We start from the raw sequence: 17,824 nt of genomic DNA on the forward strand, positions 1-17,824 counted from the left end.
CTGCCCGCATGCTCAATACAAAAAAAGTTGGCCGGCATCCGGGGCTACAATTATCCGACATGAAGTTCCACCCTTCTATATCCGGACTAGCGTTGTCACGAGATGGTCCAAGCTCCTTCAAGAAATGCGCCTCGTTCCTTGTTGCATTTTCCGTTCAACTTGAACAAAGCAGTCTCAGTAGCCAATTTACTATAAGGTGCTGTTCAATTTCCTAAAAAGCACTGTGGGCCTTTGACATTCTTACTTGAATTGCTTAAAAGGCAGACCATTATAGGGGAATGGCCTCAAAGATGTCAGTGAGTTCTATTCCAGTCATTAATCAAATACTAACGAATGAAACAGTATTGTCCTTGGGGGTGTGAACTGCCAATTACAAGCAGTCTTCACAAAGCTGGCCAAACTGCAGTTGAAGCAGAACTTTGCCTTTGCAATTATCGTGGGAAATTTGTTCGGCGACTGCTCCACAGAAAGTGAGCTAGACGAGATCTCTGCTTTACTTCAGGGTACTATCAATGTACCCCTTCCAACATATTTCACGGTTGGCGACTTACCGCTACCAACTCGTATTGTGGAAAAGATTGAAGCCAACGATGAGGTGTGCCCGAACCTTTACTTCCTTGGCAAGCGAGGCACCTTGAAGACCTCAGAGGGCATTCGTATTGCTGCTCTTGGTGGCAAACTTGTAACTGCAGATTCGCACAAACCGGAAACCAATACTAGCGGAAGATTCCAGGCGACATATACTGAGTCTGATGCCCGTGCTCTCTTTGGTACACACAGTGCCGATATCCTGCTCACCAACCAATGGCCCAAGGGGATCCGAGTTGGGTCGAAAGCACCTCTTCCGGAAGATACCAGCAGCTTCCCAGCTGAAGTACAGTGTGTGGCTGATATTTGTGCCACTTTAAAGCCTCGCTACCATTTCTCTGCATCTGACTCTTTCTTCTACGAACGAGAGCCCTTCTTCCACCTGCCGACAGAAGACAGCCCAGACGCTAAGCCATTGACACGTTTCATCTCCATGGCTTCTTTCCAGTCGAAGCAGAAGACCATGTATGCATTTTCGCTAGACCCAAAAGCTGCACCAGCATTCACGATTCCAGCCGGCGTAACCGCATCTCCTCTCTCCGCGCCTCAGTCTAAGCGCAAGGGACTCCCATCTCAACGGGAGTCATTCCAGCGCTTTGCGCCAACAGATGGTGACGACCACCGACCATACAAACGCCAACGCGAGCGCGCTCCGCCCCCAGGTCCAGACCAATGTTTCTTCTGTCTATCTAACCCCAACATCGCCACACATCTGATCGCATCAATCGGCGACGAAAGCTATCTCACAACAGCCAAGGGCCCTCTTCCACCAACAGATTTCTTCTCCTCTCTGGGATTCCCTGGCCACATGCTCATTATCCCTTTCAGCCATTCTCCGACCCTCAACTCAATTCAAGAAGCGGAATCACGCGCATCTACATACAGCGAGATGCAACGCTACCGTACCGCCCTGCATAAAATGGTCACAGACCGTTCAGGCGGCAAGCTCGGTGCTGTAACGTGGGAAGTGAGTCGGACAAATGGAATTCACACGCACTGGCAATTCCTTCCTTTGCCGGTTGATTTGATTCGCGACGGGCTAGTCGACGCCGCATTCAAGGTCGAGGCTGAGAACCTCAAATACCCCCGGTTCTCTACCATCCCGGTATCGGAGTCAAAGGGCGCCGAAGAGGCAGGCGACTTTTTCCGGGTGTGGATCTGGAAATCCAAGGATGGAGGGGAGTCTGATGAGACTGACGCGGAATCAGGGGAGGAGAAGATGCTCATGCTAGAGTTGTCACAGGATTTCCGATTTGATCTGCAATTCGGTCGGCGTGTTATGGCAAAGCTACTGGAGCTGGATAAGCGAATGAACTGGAGGGATGCTACTCAAACTGTAGAGGAAGAAGAGGCCGATACTGCAGCCTTCAAGGAGGCTTTCCAGAAGTATGACTTCGCATCGGAGTGATAAACCTCAAGCCCTAGCAGTAGTTTAAATACCTTTTGTGAATGAGATGTACTATAGTCTGAACATAATTGAAAGGTCCTTTAATCCTTCAAAACATCTTATGAGACATTAAATCCACAGGAGAAAAAAGGATATCGAAGAAAATCCATACATTGGAAAAGCTGTACTTAATTTCCAGTGTAAGTCAGAAAAAGAAAAAGTAATGCCTCATAAAACCGAGACATTGATGAATCATATACACACATGCAAGACAAGATATCCATCTTGCAAAAAACCCCCAAATACAGGCATTCATAACCGAAGGAGGTCATGGGACATGACAAAAGCGACAAGACCATGGTATCAAAATGAAAAGAAGAATCTTCGTCATAAACCCGCCTGCCTCAAGCAGAAAGGGAAAGGCAACAAAAAAGAAGAAGAAGCGAAGGATTTTTTCGAAGAACATAAGAATGGGAGAATCGAAGTTAAAAAAGAACAAAAAAAACAAAACGAAAGCATCATACAGTTTTAGTATGTACCGGTCCAGCCATCAAATCAAAAGTTCGTTGCGGGTTGCCGCCCACTCATCAACAAAGTTGGTGGACGATTTCTAGGTTCGTCTGCGGTAACAGCCTGGCCAACAGGGGCCTGGTTACTGTAATCATGACTCTGGAAACCATGTGGCGAAGGTGCAGGGAAAGAGGGCGGCGGGGATGCGGGCTGGGAAGTATATGTGGGTGGGTATTGGCTTGAGCCGAAGGATGGCTGGCGGGTGAAGCCGGCGGCATTGTGCACCGGTTCTGGGCTTGTGGAGTAAGCCATTGGGACAGGGTTGTAGTTATTGTGGGGGTTGTAGGCTACTACGGGGGAGGGGGAGGTGACGCCGTGGGAGGCGTAGCCAGAGTTGGCCATTTGGTTGGCGCCGCCAGGGCTGTAGTCTTCGTAAGGCTGGGCATGATCATATGGCTGGTGCTGGTTGTAGCCGGTGTGTTGGTCATAACCTTGATTTTGGTCATAGCCCTGGTGCTGGTGGTCATAAGGTTGGCTGTTGTATGAGCTTATAGCGCCTGCGGGAGGTAGGCCAGGAGAGCGGGGGCCGTAGGGGTCGTTTGCGGGTGCATAAGCGGCATTCGGGCCTGGGGAGCGGCGAGCATAAGGATCTTGGGCGGCGGCAAATGCGGCTGCAGGGCCGGGGGATCGACGACCATAAGGATCCAGGGCAGCCGCGGGGCCGGGGGAGCGGCGGGAGTAAGGATCGATAGATGCCGCTGCCGCTGCGGGGGAGGGCATGCCAGGCGAGCGTCGGCCATAGGGATCCTGAGTCGCGGCTAGAGCAGCGGCGGGGGCCGGCGAACGGCGAGCGTAGGGATCAGTCGGGATAAACCCTCTATATCCTCCAGCGCTAGCAGGTGTACCCGTGCCACCACGATCCGGTGGGAAGTCTCCGAGGGTATTAACGTGTAGTGGCGTACCAGCGCCATGTGTCCGATCCGGTGGGTTCAAGGCTTCCATTTCTACGTCCTCGTGGCTTTTGTCCTCGACGTGCTTGTCGACAGCGCTAGCCCACGTTGGCATTTCAGGGAGCGCATCTTCGTTGATTTTTGCTGCGGGTGACTTGGCCGAGTCGAAGGTGGCTGTCTGGACAGCACCACGATAAACTGGCGGTGCCGGAGCTGCAGGCTGCTGGTTGTATGCCGAAGACTGGTTATATCCAGGTGCTTGGTTATATCCCGGTGCTTGGTTGTACGCAGGGGCCTGGCTCGGGGGGGACCAAAGGAGGTTCATCGTAGTATTTTGGCTGCTTGTTTCTGCGACGACCGGACGGACAACAGCAACCACAGCAGCAGGTGCAAAGCTTGTAACCACAGCAAATGCAGTTGACGATGCAACCAATAACCGCAATGAGGATGACCGCGACAACGATAATCGCAACAATGACAGGCCACCTAAACCGGAAAAAAAGAACAAATCAATACATGCTCCGCGTCAATCTGACCATGCAGCTTGCGCTCCTCTTCTAATCAACTTACTTGCAGTATGATTTGGCCATACACTTGTCCCAGCTTGTAAATGTCGATTCAGTCGAGGCAAGGTCGCGCGCAAAGAGCGCCATGTGGGCCGCACCCAATCTAAGCGAAGGCATGATGTTTGCAGCGCTGAAAGCGTGAACACATTCGGAGGTTGAAATGCGATTTTAAAGCGCAAGGTCCTTCCCTATGCGACTCTCGTAAAACAAAAACCAGGTGGTAGCGGGCGAAGTAACACAGTCGCTCTTGTGATGCTCAGCTCAGCTCAGCAACCCAACCTGATCAAGCACAGAAGACCCTGAATAAAGCGCCAAGCGATTGGGGGGGGCGGGGCGCGCAATTGGAGCCAGTGAAAGGGCGAGCTATTCACGGATTTGTACCGGGAGGGGACTCGAATGTAGCGAATGGTAAGTGAAGGGGTCCCGGGGGGATTACGACGACTTCGAGGGTTGCGGGCCTAAAAGAGCGAGCCAGGCAACAGGGGTCGTGTGCGGTTACGGTCCAAGCCGGTAGCGCGATATCGTGTATAACAAATTTCGAGGTCGCAATAGTCCCCAGGACTTGAAACGAGTGACAGTCCTGCGATTGAAGACGTTAAGGTAAAGAAGAGAAAAGAAAGTCTTGAAACACGGAGAGGGGAATGGAGTAAGGGTTGACATGGACCCGCAGTCATCTGCCTATCAGAAACTCCGCATACTTGAAACCGCCAATCGTCATTAGCTATGCACCCGCCTCCTCCACCGTTTGCCGATCGCGCAAATTTGACACAAACCACATTGAAATATGCAGATATTGTCGAGGTTGAATCAGGAATTTGGGGTTTACAATAAAGGAAAAAGGTTTGTTTGAGTGATTTCATATCTCACAAAGGGGACACTAGATGTTATCAACAACCTCCTCGAGGTGTTTAGCCACAATTAACCCATTAAATCCCAACAGGATCCAACCTTGCATCAAGGTTCCTTCCTGTAACACTGCCTGGCTTGATCTCATATGTACAGCTGGCTCACAGCCACCAAGAATGCCTATGGGACCCCTAAGGATTCCCCACAAAATAACCCCAAAACAAATGAACGAGCAAAGGGGTATGGGGAACAATATTAGCAGAAGGGGCAAAGAACAATGCAATGCATGCAGAAAAGCGCTCAAATGTAAGTCGCATCGCAATGGATATGCAATTCAAGGAAAGGAAGGAGGGCTGTACCAGGAGATCGGTTTGAAGTCTGTACAAAGAATGGTGAAAAAAGGATTAAAGGGCAGTATTCGTGAAAAGGGAATTAGAGGGAGAGAGAAGGAAATGCCAAAGTGGTGGCGGGTCGGATGAAGCGTCTGTAGACGATCAGGGGGAGCGTAAAGGAAAAAATCCCGACGGAAAGACATGGCCCATTGGGCTTCGTAGGCAAATTCAAGTCGGTTCAGATGGTCATAAGACAAAACATAGGAAAAGGGAGGCTCAGGATTCATCGCCTGAGATTGGGTCATCATATTGGGTTGCCCAGGCGTCGTTGGAAAATATGCTCATGGGGAAGAATGGCGTGTCTCTACCGTTTTTCTCGGTGAGAAGGATCAGATGTCCGGATATCATATCGGTGACAGAAGAAAGAAATAAGTAGAAAAATAAAATCGCTGAATCGTGCAAGACTCTGAAGATCAAGAGTGAGCCGGGAAGAAGGAAAGGACGATATCAACAGCAGGATATCGTGGCAGGGCCGGAAGGTGATTCGAAGTGAGAAGGCGAAGTCAGTGTGTGTGTGTGCGCTCTGCGCAACTTCAAGAGAGAAAAAAATCGAAATCGCAAAACCAGGGCTGCCAGAGTCGATCATTGCGTTATGTCGAAGCGGAGAATGAAAAGTGGTTCAAAAACTTTTTGTGGCCACCGGAAAGAAGTGAAATAAAAAATCAAAATGCCACGAAGGAAACTCCTCGCTCCAGAAACAAGAAACAATCGGTATCCGTTGGGCGCCAAAAAGCAAACTGTCGAGGGGCTGTCTAGTAAGACAGCATGCGACGTCCTGGAGTCCGATTGGGGACGGGACTATCGCACATGGAGAATGGCGAGCTCATCAATCGGCTGGTGCGCTCTTCATCAAAACGGCAACGACCAGTCGGGCTATCCTCCATACCAGGGGAAGAGTGCTGGCCAAAGGCGAAAGTCTGAGCGCGGTTCAACTTAGAACGCTGCTTGACTTTGCCAAGGCCTCGCTCGCATGCAAACTCATGCTCCTTCGCGTTCATCTCAACGTAATTTTGAGGGTAGCAAAAGGCACTGTGCTCGGCATAGAAAGCGCTGTATCCTCCCTCCAGGATGTACATATCCGGGTAGGTCAGATGAGGGTAGCTGTCGACATTAACGGCACGGTCGTGGTGACGAATGTACTTGGCCATGATGGGTGCCCGGTGGGCGGAGTACTCGCAATGAAGAATCAATGCAGTACGGGACTTGGGAGAGGTGAAAAGTTCACCGGCGAGGCGGTCTTTGTCGTTGAAATTGATGGCGCCATTGATGTGGCCACCGTCGTATTCATATTCGAAGCGACAGTCGACGATCATGACATTGTCAAACTGATCATTGAACCTGCCACCGAGAAGTTCCAGGAGGGTGTTTTTGGCGATGCGAGGCAGACCGTCCGCCCGATCCTCAGGTGTAAAGTGAGGAAGTTGGGGCTGAGGAGCGGTCTCTATGTCACTGATGGACTGGGACTGGAGGGACTTTATGGGTGCATTTGTTGATACCTTAGCCTCTTTATCGGCAATAACATCCGCTGGGTTCTCAAACATGCTCAATGACCGCCGGCATTGTTTGCGAGGGCGCATCAAGGGGTGAGAGGGCTTGCGAATAGAGTTAGGAGCGGGGGAGCCGCTGCTGCGAGCATGGTGGAATGGTGGGCGAAGACGGGGAAGCGCCAAGTTATTCGACGAGCTGTTACGAGAGATGGACCTCTCTTGGGGAGGTGAATCTCCGAACATATCCTCCAAGGAGGTAGAAGTACTCAGAGATGTCTTGGCTCCCTGTGTGCTGAACCGGAACGCAGGCGCCTTGTTCTCCTGGCTAGGTCGGTTCATTCCGAGTTGGAAAGAAGCAGCCTTGCTCTTAGCCAAGCTCGGTCGAAGGAAGGGGGGACGACGTCGCCTATACTAGTTATTAGCACCCACTAACCCGTTATCCCAATATACCCAAGCAAACTTACTCAGGAGCAGCATACGTCGGGGTTTCCATAGGCGATGCCTGTAATGGGCTGGGGGCGGCCGATGTGATCGGGGAGTCCAAAGGAGTGTTCAATGGTGAGGGCGAGTGAACCTCGATCTCGGTGGTGATCATGAAAGCCGGCTTGTGTGGCAACGGGCTCATTTCCATAATATCCATACCAGAGCCAGCAGGCGAAGATGGCAGTGGAGGAGTGGTCATCACATCATCTGTATATCAATTTTGTTTAGCAGGGCACATCTTATAGGAATCTTCTTAGGATTGTCATACCACGACGATTTGCCATACCCAAGGCGTTTGATGAGAACAAAGACCGTCGGGGCGTTACCAACTGAGGGCTAATTATAGAGTCAGCTTTCTTTCATCCTTTCTCTCCCCGCACATAAAGCGTAAAAACGATGAACGTCTATTCCATGGAACCGACAAACCTTTGATCGATATGAAAGTTTTGAGACAGGTCAGCTGCCAGGCTAGCTGCGGGTGATGAACCCTGCAGAGGACCCATATTGAAGTAATCGGGACCAGACTTCTTCATTGACAGATCCTTGAAGTTGAATGGACTACCGCCAAACCCGGACAAAGGGTACGAGGTCGGAGCCTCTGATCTGAAGCAACGACCAAACAGAGCAGGTGAAGGCTGCATAGCAGCGAGGGGAGACGAATGTTCCATTTTGACGAGAACCGAAGTGTAACTGGGCCAGAATCCAACTTGCTACACACGATGTTGAAATTTCCCACACGCCAACTTGAAAATTGCTGCCAGTGCTTTCACCTTTCCCAGTATGAAGTTATTTCAATTTGTCGGTGGTAGTATCAATCCCAAGCCTATCGGCGAATTTCCGAAGCCAAGCACCACCGTTATCGTATTTCCCCAGCTAAAACCGGAAAACCCCAGGAAGCAGAAAAAAAACCCTCAGATCCCAAGCCCAGTGAACCTCCGACTGGCCGAAGATCTGATCGTAAGCTTAGCGTGAAGAGCTTAAAGAACCATGGCCGTGAAAAAAAAAAAAGCGTGCGGAGATATCGGAGGGGGGCGGAAGCTGCAATTGGAGAGGGGCCGACAGCTCGTGGGCTGGGGGGGGGCGATGCACAGTGAGATGTATCTAACTCTGCGGAGGAACTATGAGCTAAGGCAGTACAGGCGTGGAGGAGATAGCGTAGGAAGGGTGTTGTCGGAGGTGGAGGGTTTGGAGAGGGAAGGTTGGGATTGTCGGTTTGGTATGTCGTGAAGAAATCAACGAAGAGAAGTAGAAAAAAAGGTGGAACTAAGCGGCTTCAAGAAAGAAACTCGTGAAGCTGAAGGGATGGGTCTGTTGCAATGGCAACGCAAGTGGGGAGGATCTCCAGATAGGGTACGGTAACGGATAGAGGAAACGATGTATTATACAGGAACCCCCATACGTAATAATGCGGCGGTAACCCGGTTGTGTGAATTTGCGTAATTGACTGGGTTAATTAGCGTAATTGGCTGTAATGCATGTAATTGGACGTAATAGGCAGTAAAGTGGGGAATCTTCCGTTCGTCTGCCTGTCTTGTCTTATTAAGGCTTTTTTGGGGATTTTTCTTTATTTCTTTTCTCCAAAATTAACTATGCAAGATGCAAGATGCAAGTATACTAGTACTATGTAGTAACTCATTTTACTCAATTTAAACATTTTCCCCTTTGGGATTTATTGCTGGTATGCAAATCTATATAATCTTGATTCTTGCGTCTTGCGTCTTTGCTCCCGACCCTGCAGGGCTACATGCAGTAATGGATGGGCACCCTCCTCTTTTTTTTTCTTTTCCATTTCTTTTTTTTTTTTTCCTTTTTTCTTCTCTTTCGGAACCCTCCAGGGGGGGAAACTCACGGTCATTTGGCCCCAGTTTGGTTGCCCGGACTCCCTTGCCGCCCATCATCCAGACTACTGGCTGCGCAGCAACCCAGCAACCCCAGCGCCTATCAGAGACCTTACTGTCCCCGTCCGCTCTCATTCCTTTCCGGGCTGATCTGTGCACGGTTACCAGGGCAAAATCTCCAAAAGACCCAAAGCTCTTGGCACCATGTGTCTCGGGCTATTAGCTACCAGTTAGCCTCCGCGTCTTTTAATATACTCAGATCCCTCTTTTCTCCCCCTGACCTAAAAATCTTGATCTAAATAACTGCACATGAAAAAATCTGGGGAAAACCTGGGAAACTCTGCACATGTGCAAATCAATATCTATTACACTTAAGTGAGGGAGACCGAAACTCGGTTCCATGAAATGAAATCCATAAGAAAAAAAACGGTTTTTAGGGTTAATTGCCTGCTCGGTGCCCACCCTGTATAGCAAATTTTCAGGTACCATCGGGGCTTATACCTCACAAATGCATAGTTTCGGTGCGTCTTCCATGGGTCTTCTGTATCTTGTATCCACTTTTGTATGGAGAGGAATTGTTACCAAAGAAAAACTTTTCTTTTCCGTCTCATAAAACATCCCGTGTGTGCCGTCGCAAAGCTGAGCTGAAAAAAAAAAGCTGAAAAAATGGAGTAAGATCGAGCCTAAGGAATCAAGACTCCACTCGGTTCATCTTAGTGTCTTTCCACTGGTTCGGAAAATAGAGCTTGGGTGCTTTTTGCACACAGCTACCGCAAACGCCCAAACGAGGGAGTTGATGCAAGTGATGCCAGGATCGCCCCTGCAAGGATAAACTAGCATGACCTGGGTTTCCCATTGAAATGCAATAAATGTTCGAAAAACGGTTGAGATTGACTTGCCTCTGATGTCACTCTACATTGACGAGCCCTCTAGATCTTGGAAGGAACTCGTGAAGGGTATGAGCTCGGACTCATTCGGCATCGTCAAAACAGTCCAATTCAGAGTATTTGAAGGTCCATGAATGGTGCGTTGTAACTGAACCCGGGACGATCATTACTCAGAGAGAACAACTCAGATTTGGGGCCGATAAGAAATTAAGATGAGAAGAGACAAAAAGAGAAAAAAAGAAAAAGAAAAACAGAAAAAGAAAAACAGAAAAAGAAAGGATTGGAGCATGTGCTTGAGGATCGGAGAGGATTACCCGAGGTGGTGATTGGTGTGATTCAGAGCTGGCGCATCATCGACGTGCAAGAGAGTTCGTCCCTGCATGATCATTACCCCGTTGGGCGCAAGAACGCGATCGGAGCGAGCTACTGTACCCCACCACAATGCCCCAGTTTCTCTACTTTTTGTAGAGCTTCATCAATTAAAATGTAGTATTGAGCAAGGAATGGAAGGTTATCTCCAAGTCCATGAATGCTATTCACCATCAAAGAAGAGGGCCCTTTGATAATGTCATAGTCTTCATAACTCCTGCCCTTACTTGCATTCCAGTTGATCAAGGATCCGCGAGGGGACCTTTCAATGTCGCGCATCCCTTGAGCCCCTTCGCAGGATGTTTTTGTATTAATTACTATCCCAGGGCCTTTGTCAGGCGGAAACATTTCCCCCGATGAATTCTCGTCGCTTGGCCAAACCCTCCAAAAATGCACTTTCCGTGATGGTATCAGAAATGTCGGCTCCGGTCGTGGGGGGCATGACGAATCCCCAACTAACGACTTCCGTAATACTATCGAGATTGCCGCAGAACTATGGGGTCCAACAAGACGATTGTTGATATGTATCACGTCACCAGCGCTTGTTTTGCTAACCATCTCATCCGTTCACCATCTGTCCAACGGCAATAATCGACGCATCGGCTACCTGGTCATCAAAGCTCGATGGCATCCAAGAATTGATCACATATGACGGCAAGCCGACTCCATTTTTTTCTGGGTCCCAGAAACCTTGACGAAAAAAAAAGTCTCCGTACATGTACTCCGTAACCGATGTTGCGATATCAGACTTGCGGGGACACTAACAAGACAAAGCAGCAGGTCCAATTGATCAAATTAATTTGCCACCACGCTACGAAGCGGCTCTTTATGGAGCTGAAACTGCTAGTTCGATGGAGTCGGCAACAATTGTCCAGTCACATGGCTTTTGAGCGTCGAGTCAAATCCTGCACCCCACGACTTTCTATTCTGGGCTCTGGGCATTCGAAAACCCCTCTTTCGTGAAACACGGGTTGCTTTTTGATATTCGAGGCAGCTATTGGGCCCGAGCCAGAAGCCTGCATCCCGGTTGATCCGTCTCAAGTCTGCATCTGCTCTGTCGCATTGTCTGATGCATCCGCACCCCGTGGCAGCCTCTATAACAATGCGGTGTGGTTTTGCACGTTCCTCCGGCTGTCGGCGTAGCGTCGGGGAGAACTTCAAACCCGTCTCGAAAGCTACTCCGTATGGAGTATAAGACCTCCTGCTGGTCCGTGGGGCTACGTCACACCAGCATCATTCTTAATTCGCTAACTATTTTTCTCCCCTTCCCTGCTCATCCGGTTGACCATTTCGACATGACGTGAGTTGTTGATTTGAATTGTTTACAATATTGTTTTGAAATATTGACTTTTCGAGACGCGTCGCGAATTGGAATCAAAGTTGCAATGATAGCCTCGCCTATTGCACCCGCGCATGAGAGTGCTCCAATCATACGGCTGAAGTGGCTGCAAGAAGGTAAGCTGACTTTTTTTTTAGGCTCGTATCTTTCTTCCTTCGAAACTCTCGACCGGGGTGTCCTGTCGGCCAGTCCGGTGTGTATCTTGCAGGGCTGCGCCACGGCTGTAGCGTCCTAAGCCTAGGTGGGGTTCGGGGGGGAAATCCACGATGATGTGACGGGTCATCTGCGTCACAGCGCCATGTGAAATTGGCCAGTCGTGTCGAGTCTACAGCCGATGTGGCCTGTCGCAGCTGCGGGGTTCATCACATCGTGGGTGTTCCCAAGCGTCCAGACCTTTCCTTTCCCCTCAATTGGCCTTGTCATGATGTCAGATGGTCCCCAGGCTCGCAACATCTCGCGTTAGAAGTAAACAAAACCCAAAGTTTGCATAACACGAACCGGATGCGGAATCCCGTGACTCTGACCACTGACATCAGATCAACAAGCAGAATCAAGATCTCATGCATTTATTTTGATCTCTCAAATCTTCGGGGATTATCCTTGGTATTCTATTTTGGTATTATTCGATACTTGAAATTCTCGAAATTCTCGAAATACCCATACACATTGCATTCAACTTCCATTGATTCATCGGCGATTTGTCAATAAATTCTCCAGCGCGGCGTCTCCGATCTGCGGCGCTATTGAATGGTCCGGCTGCCATCACTTATCACTAATGCGACCTAATCCACCCGGCCTTCGTGCCTGTCACTTTTTCTTATTAAAAGCGAGAGAGAGAGAAAGTTTACCCCTGATCGTGGTGCTATCGCCAGCCTAGCGACCGCCCTACACCTTATCCAGCAATGGTCGCACTCCACCTTTGAACCGTGGCTTTGGGGAGAAGCTAGCCCCGCGACCGGGGGCGGCTTACTCCGTATTCACTGGAGTTCTCTCGAGGGTCAGCTTTTAGGCAAATTAAAAACATACTATCTTAAGAGGATCATCACTCGAGTTCGCAGATAGATCAGACTAGATCAAACTAGATCATGTTTGGATTATCCAGACCACAATTCACAATCCACAATTTTCACTAATACCACCACTATTAGGCACCCGTGTCTTCTGTAGCGTCACAAACTGATGTGTTGAAATTGATCCATCACCGACCTCATTTTGAGGGCAAAAGTTTTCAGCAAGTGCAAGCAGCCTATGAGGTCCGCAGCGCGTATCCGTCCTCTAGTGAATTGTAGCAGCGCCCCAAAAAAGAAAAGAAAGAAAGAAGAAAGCATCCATGATCTTCACGCTTAATTCCCTGATCCAGTCCACTGCCGCCGAAGCCGAGCCTATAGTACCACATCCACGCGGGCATTCATGCGATGTATCATCTCCGGTACCTGTCATCCGCGCGGAAACGGAGACCGCATGGCGAACCGCAAGCGTTCGTGTCAGAGTGTACGTGTCTTGTGCCACAAGACTGTACTATAAGGTTATTTGCTTCAATGATTTGCAATTGGGCCCCGTTTTTGCTTCTTTTAAGATTTTGCCCCTGAACCAAATCCACAGATATATAGTTGGAAACCCCGCCGTTGCTGGGGTTTCATCATGTCCACTTTGAAATATATCGAACTTGCATACTACACATCCATGGACCACGTACTCCGAAATCAACCCAATTTCCAATCTATGCGATCCATCGTTCCATCGTTGCCTACTGGAAACTTTCAATGTTAGACTTGTGTCTTCCGTTCTGATCCATGGATCAATTGATAGTCCCACAACAACCGGCGAGATGGATCATATTTTTATTGGGGGCCATGCAAAACGTCTTCAAATGTTGCCACTTTCCCCTGAATCTCGCGTGTCTGGACCTTTCTAAAGCTCCACGTCTACTTTTTAAAATGATAGCTAACGGTAGCTACCCTGACAACGCTAGATTTTGGGGCGAAGGAATCGGTCTGTTGCAGATGATGAACCATCCCAAATGTTGGATTGCTTCGTACTGTGAGCAAATTCGAAAACCACTATTGTATCGAAAAAAAAGTCTATGTGACATCTGGAACATTGAATTTCGCTTCTTTGGAACATTGAAATTTTTTGAGGGTCCGTATCCGTAGTTAACGGAGTACAAGCTGTGGGGAATTTGGGACAATTTTTTCATCGACCGGGAAACCGTCCTTCGACTTGTCCACATGTACTTGGAATATTGTATGGGTTCTAATGTTGGAGAAGTATTCAACACCTGGGACTTGGTACTCGCTAACCTCTCAATGTTGCCTCATTTCCACGCTTTTTTCTTTTCTCCCTCCTTCAATGTTTCAACCAGATGTCCAATTACCTTGCGGGACCAGTTGACCAGGGCGACTCCAGTTTTAGGTATACTGACATTAGGTACATAGCACTTCTCACTCCATCGGAAATCAATATGTTGAGTGCCGAATTTTGGAAGATGTTCCTTAGACATCTGGAGGTTATCTAGCTGTGTACATACATATGTGCGTTGGGATATGTACCAGTTGACCTCGTGCGGGATTGGTTCTATATTTTCCGAGGTTCCAAGGTTGAACATTAAAGCCCTGGAGTCCCGAAACTGAGACGTACACAAGGTTGAAGTGCAAACATTTATCAATTGATTGGAATTGAGCCTTGTCAATTCATCCAAATAACATACAAACCCATATTCGATGTTCAATCATATATTTCGTTATGTTATTTATTTTCTGTAGTCTGATGAATCCATATACAAATTATAATGGATTAGACTTATCAGCTTATCAGCTTATCGCCAGGCGCTAAACCGCAAAGGGCAACCGCCTCCCCGAATTTTCTGCGCCGCGACAAGCAATGTTCACTTGATCCAACCTCGCGAATAGCTCCATCCCAAGAGCTGCGACTTGATCATCCCTGTGAAACATTCCTCAGAACTCAATTAATACCGGAATAATGCCTCCACACTTCGGCGGCCCGAAGAAGCGTCGTCGCGAGGGTTACAACATCGACGTGAAGCTCGTGGAGATCTATGAAGACCTGGCCAGCGAGAAAGACGAGATCCGCCTCAAGGCCGCCCAAGGCCTTGTGTCACAATTCACACCCGACCAGAACCCTAGCGATGAGCAGATCAAGAAGGTACTATCGAGACTCTTCCGTGGTCTCTGCAGTAGCCGCAAAGCAGCTCGAATTGGCTTCTCTATTGCCTTGACCGAGGTTCTCACTCAGGTCTATACTGCTCCGCGCGAAAACCTGGAGTTCAAGTTGTCGGATGCCCTTCAACTCTGGCAAGTCACCACCCATGCGAGTGGCGGTGAGACTGGACAGGTGAGTCAATTCCGAAACATGGTCCTCTCGGTGTTGTCGTTAGATTGGGTTGCTAATGGAGATGATTGATGCAGGAACAACGCGATCATCACTTCGGTCGTCTATTTGGCGCCGAGGCAATCATTAAATCCGCCGTCCTTTTCCAATCCGACGTTTCCTTCGAATATTGGACCAAGGTCCTCATCCTGATCTTCGACCTCGCCCAGACTAAGCCATGGATTCGAGAGGAATGCGGTTGGATTCTTTACCGCTGTGTATACGATCTCCTTGCCCGTGATATGGATGCAAAGTATGTGGAGGCTATTCTGGAAGGTTTGGTCACCCACGAGGTGGCTCGGTCGCCGGAAGGTGTTGCTGTCTGGCTGGCTGCCAAGGACATGTTCCCCAATGTCAAGTATCCCAGCAAGGTCTGGAAGCATGATGATCCGCTGGATACCAAGGAGCGCGTTGGCTTGTCGAAAATCATGAAGGAGTCTTCTGTCGAGGAAGCTCAGAGTGAGAACAAGCCCAAGCCTTCTAGCTCCTGGAACTCCAAGCTTCACTTTGCTTGGGATGCGGTCATTTCACGAACTGGCGAGAGCACCCAGTCGAAGTCAAAATCATCTCGTTTGTCATTCAGCGATTTCTGGACTGAAGTTGTGGACAGTAAGCGTAAACCTGGCATATATCGAATTGACGCAAACTGACTGGTTTTCTTATAGATGGGCTATTCGCCTCGGCTTCATCCGATGAGCGCAAGTACTGGGGCTTCCTTCTATTCACCAAGGTTCTCAACGAGGGCTCGCCCGAGCAGGCCTCTCACGTTTTTACCAAGAACTTGGTTCGTTGTTTGACAAATCAACTTGCCGTTGAAGATCGCTTCTTGCACCGAATGGCTGTTAAGGCCTCCAAGACAATCCAAATCCGCGTGTCTAAGGAGCCCGGCTTTGCAGCTGCAGCCGTCACTGGTCTTATGGGCAGCAACGGTGCAGTCAACTTTGACCAGGCCACTAAGACAAAGACCATTGAGAAGATCGTCGCCGATGCCAACCGTGAGGCGTTGGAAGAAATCATTCCTCTGTTCGAAAAGCTTCTCAACCGCCCCGAATCCACTGATGACAAGATTGCTGCATCAAACCGCCAGTTCATCGCTGGCCTCCTTCTCTCCGTAGTGCGCGGCAAGGCTTCCACCGGAAACAGTGATGACTCTGAAGATGACTTCCAGTCAACCCTGGAGCAGATTCTCTCCATTCTCGTGCGCTTTGCATACTTCCCGAACACCAAGAAGGCATCCTCCGCACCCCAACCTGCCCTCTCCCCCGCGACCCAGGAGATGCTGCGCAACCGCATCAATTCCTCACTAAACAGCCTGCTTACATCGCAGGAGTACGCTGCCACCATTCCTTACGCCGTTGTGAAGCAGATTCGTGATGCTGCCAAGTCGGAAGAATTTGGCAAATTCATGATCAACATCGATGACAAGCTACAAGAGTCAGTCAAGACTGCTTTCAAGTCACTGAAGAAGCTGTCCAGCAAGGAAACCAAGGGCGAGACAACCAGCATTTCTGCCTTCAAGCTCCTCTACTCTATGACCCTATTGCAGGTGTACAACGGCGACCCTGATGCCGTGTCGATGCTTGATGAGCTTGAGTTCTGCTATTCCAAGATCATGGATGATCAAGACTCAGAGGATGCCTCCGACGCTTCGGATGCGCTTGTCGAGATCCTGCTCAGCTTTGCCTCAAAGCAGTCGCAACTTTTCCGCCGCATGAGTGAGCAGGTCTTCGGTGCATTTGCCGACAAGATTTCAGAGAACGGCCTGGAATCACTTATTTCCATCCTCGAAGCGAAGGAGAGTCTTGCCGGACAGCAGGAAATGTTCGAAGACCAAGACGAGGGCGAGGACGATGAAGAAGTCTCAGATAACGACTCTGTCGAAGAAGTCTCCGAGGGAGATGAAGACAAAATGGACGTCGACAGCGATGTCGAAGTCGTAGAAGGAGGCGATGAGTCCGACTCCGATTCAGATGATGATGACGAGGAAGCATCAGATGACGACGAGGAAGACGCCGCCGAAGTTGCCGACTTCGAAGCCAAGCTTGCCGCCGCACTTGGCAATGCCGGTGCCGTCAAAGATGGAGAGGACTCCGACTCCGACATGGGCGACGACGAAATGGACGCCGTCGACGAGCAACTAGCCAACGTCTTCCGTGCCCGTCGCCAAGTCACATCCCAACAAAAAGACAAGAAGGGCGCGCGCGAGAACATGGTCAACTTCAAGAACCGTGTTCTCGACCTCATCGAGATCTTCATCAAGAAGTGCCACTCCCGCGTTCTGGCCCTGGACCTTCTCCTCCCTCTTCTCCGTCTCTCACGCCGCTCCTCCGTGAAGCAGATTGCCAACAAGGCCAACAGTGTGCTTCGCGAGTACACCAAGCTTTGCAAGGGATCCGCTGTCCCGAAAATCGATGGCGAGACGGAGCCCGTTTGGGACCTTCTGCGCTCTATCCACAAGGAGGCGGCGCACAGCGGGCCTCCTGCCCACGCCGTTGCAACTAGCCAGGCCAGTTTGCTTGTTGTGAAGGTTCTCGTCGCGCAAGACAAGGCCAATATTGCTGGTGTTGTTGATGTGTATGGCGAGACACGGAAAGATCAGCTCTGCAGTACCAAGTGCCATGTCCAGCCTTCATTCTTTACCGAGTGGAACAACTGGTGTGTTTCGGCTAGCAAGCAGCTCAAGAACTCGAAGTGAATTGTTTGATGACAATTCTTATGTCCTATCCAATGTTTGGGAATTATACATGTATGGAGTTAAAATTATATTGTAGATTTGAAGTCTAAAATATGGGCAT

General features: G+C 49.5%; 4 protein-coding genes across 4 annotated transcripts; 2 read left to right on the forward strand and 2 right to left on the reverse strand.

Annotated features, from left to right (window-relative positions):
* Nucleotides 1-278: 278 nt before the first annotated feature.
* Nucleotides 279-1,996, forward strand: N7466_004735 (CwfJ domain protein; the record flags this gene model as incomplete). The annotated part of the gene is made up of 2 exons (XM_057164132.1): nt 279-292; nt 343-1,996. The coding sequence occupies 2 exons, from the start codon at nt 279-281 to the stop codon at nt 1,994-1,996; spliced, it is 1,668 nt and encodes a 555-aa protein (XP_057022813.1).
* Nucleotides 1,997-2,530: 534 nt separating this feature from the next.
* Nucleotides 2,531-4,118, reverse strand: N7466_004736 (uncharacterized protein; the record flags this gene model as incomplete). The annotated part of the gene is made up of 2 exons (XM_057164133.1): nt 2,531-3,830; nt 4,006-4,118. 2 exons carry the CDS (start codon nt 4,116-4,118, stop codon nt 2,531-2,533), a joined length of 1,413 nt encoding a protein of 470 aa, XP_057022814.1.
* Nucleotides 4,119-5,991: 1,873 nt separating this feature from the next.
* On the reverse strand, nt 5,992-7,877 carry nimT (putative tyrosine protein phosphatase MIH1; the record flags this gene model as incomplete). The annotated part of the gene is made up of 4 exons (XM_057164134.1): nt 5,992-7,132; nt 7,191-7,416; nt 7,478-7,545; nt 7,636-7,877. 4 exons carry the CDS (start codon nt 7,875-7,877, stop codon nt 5,992-5,994), a joined length of 1,677 nt encoding a protein of 558 aa, XP_057022815.1.
* A 6,744-nt stretch (nt 7,878-14,621) lies between these two features.
* On the forward strand, nt 14,622-17,724 carry N7466_004738 (DNA-directed DNA polymerase POL5; the record flags this gene model as incomplete). Its single annotated transcript, XM_057164135.1, has 3 exons — nt 14,622-14,993; nt 15,068-15,638; nt 15,695-17,724. 3 exons carry the CDS (start codon nt 14,622-14,624, stop codon nt 17,722-17,724), a joined length of 2,973 nt encoding a protein of 990 aa, XP_057022816.1.
* Between the last annotated feature and the right edge of the window lie 100 nt (nt 17,725-17,824).

The sequence above is a fragment of the Penicillium verhagenii genome, assembly GCF_028828195.1.
Source record: "Penicillium verhagenii strain IBT 33310 chromosome Unknown utg000005l_segment0_segment0, whole genome shotgun sequence".
NCBI classification, from domain to species: domain Eukaryota; kingdom Fungi; phylum Ascomycota; class Eurotiomycetes; order Eurotiales; family Aspergillaceae; genus Penicillium; species Penicillium verhagenii.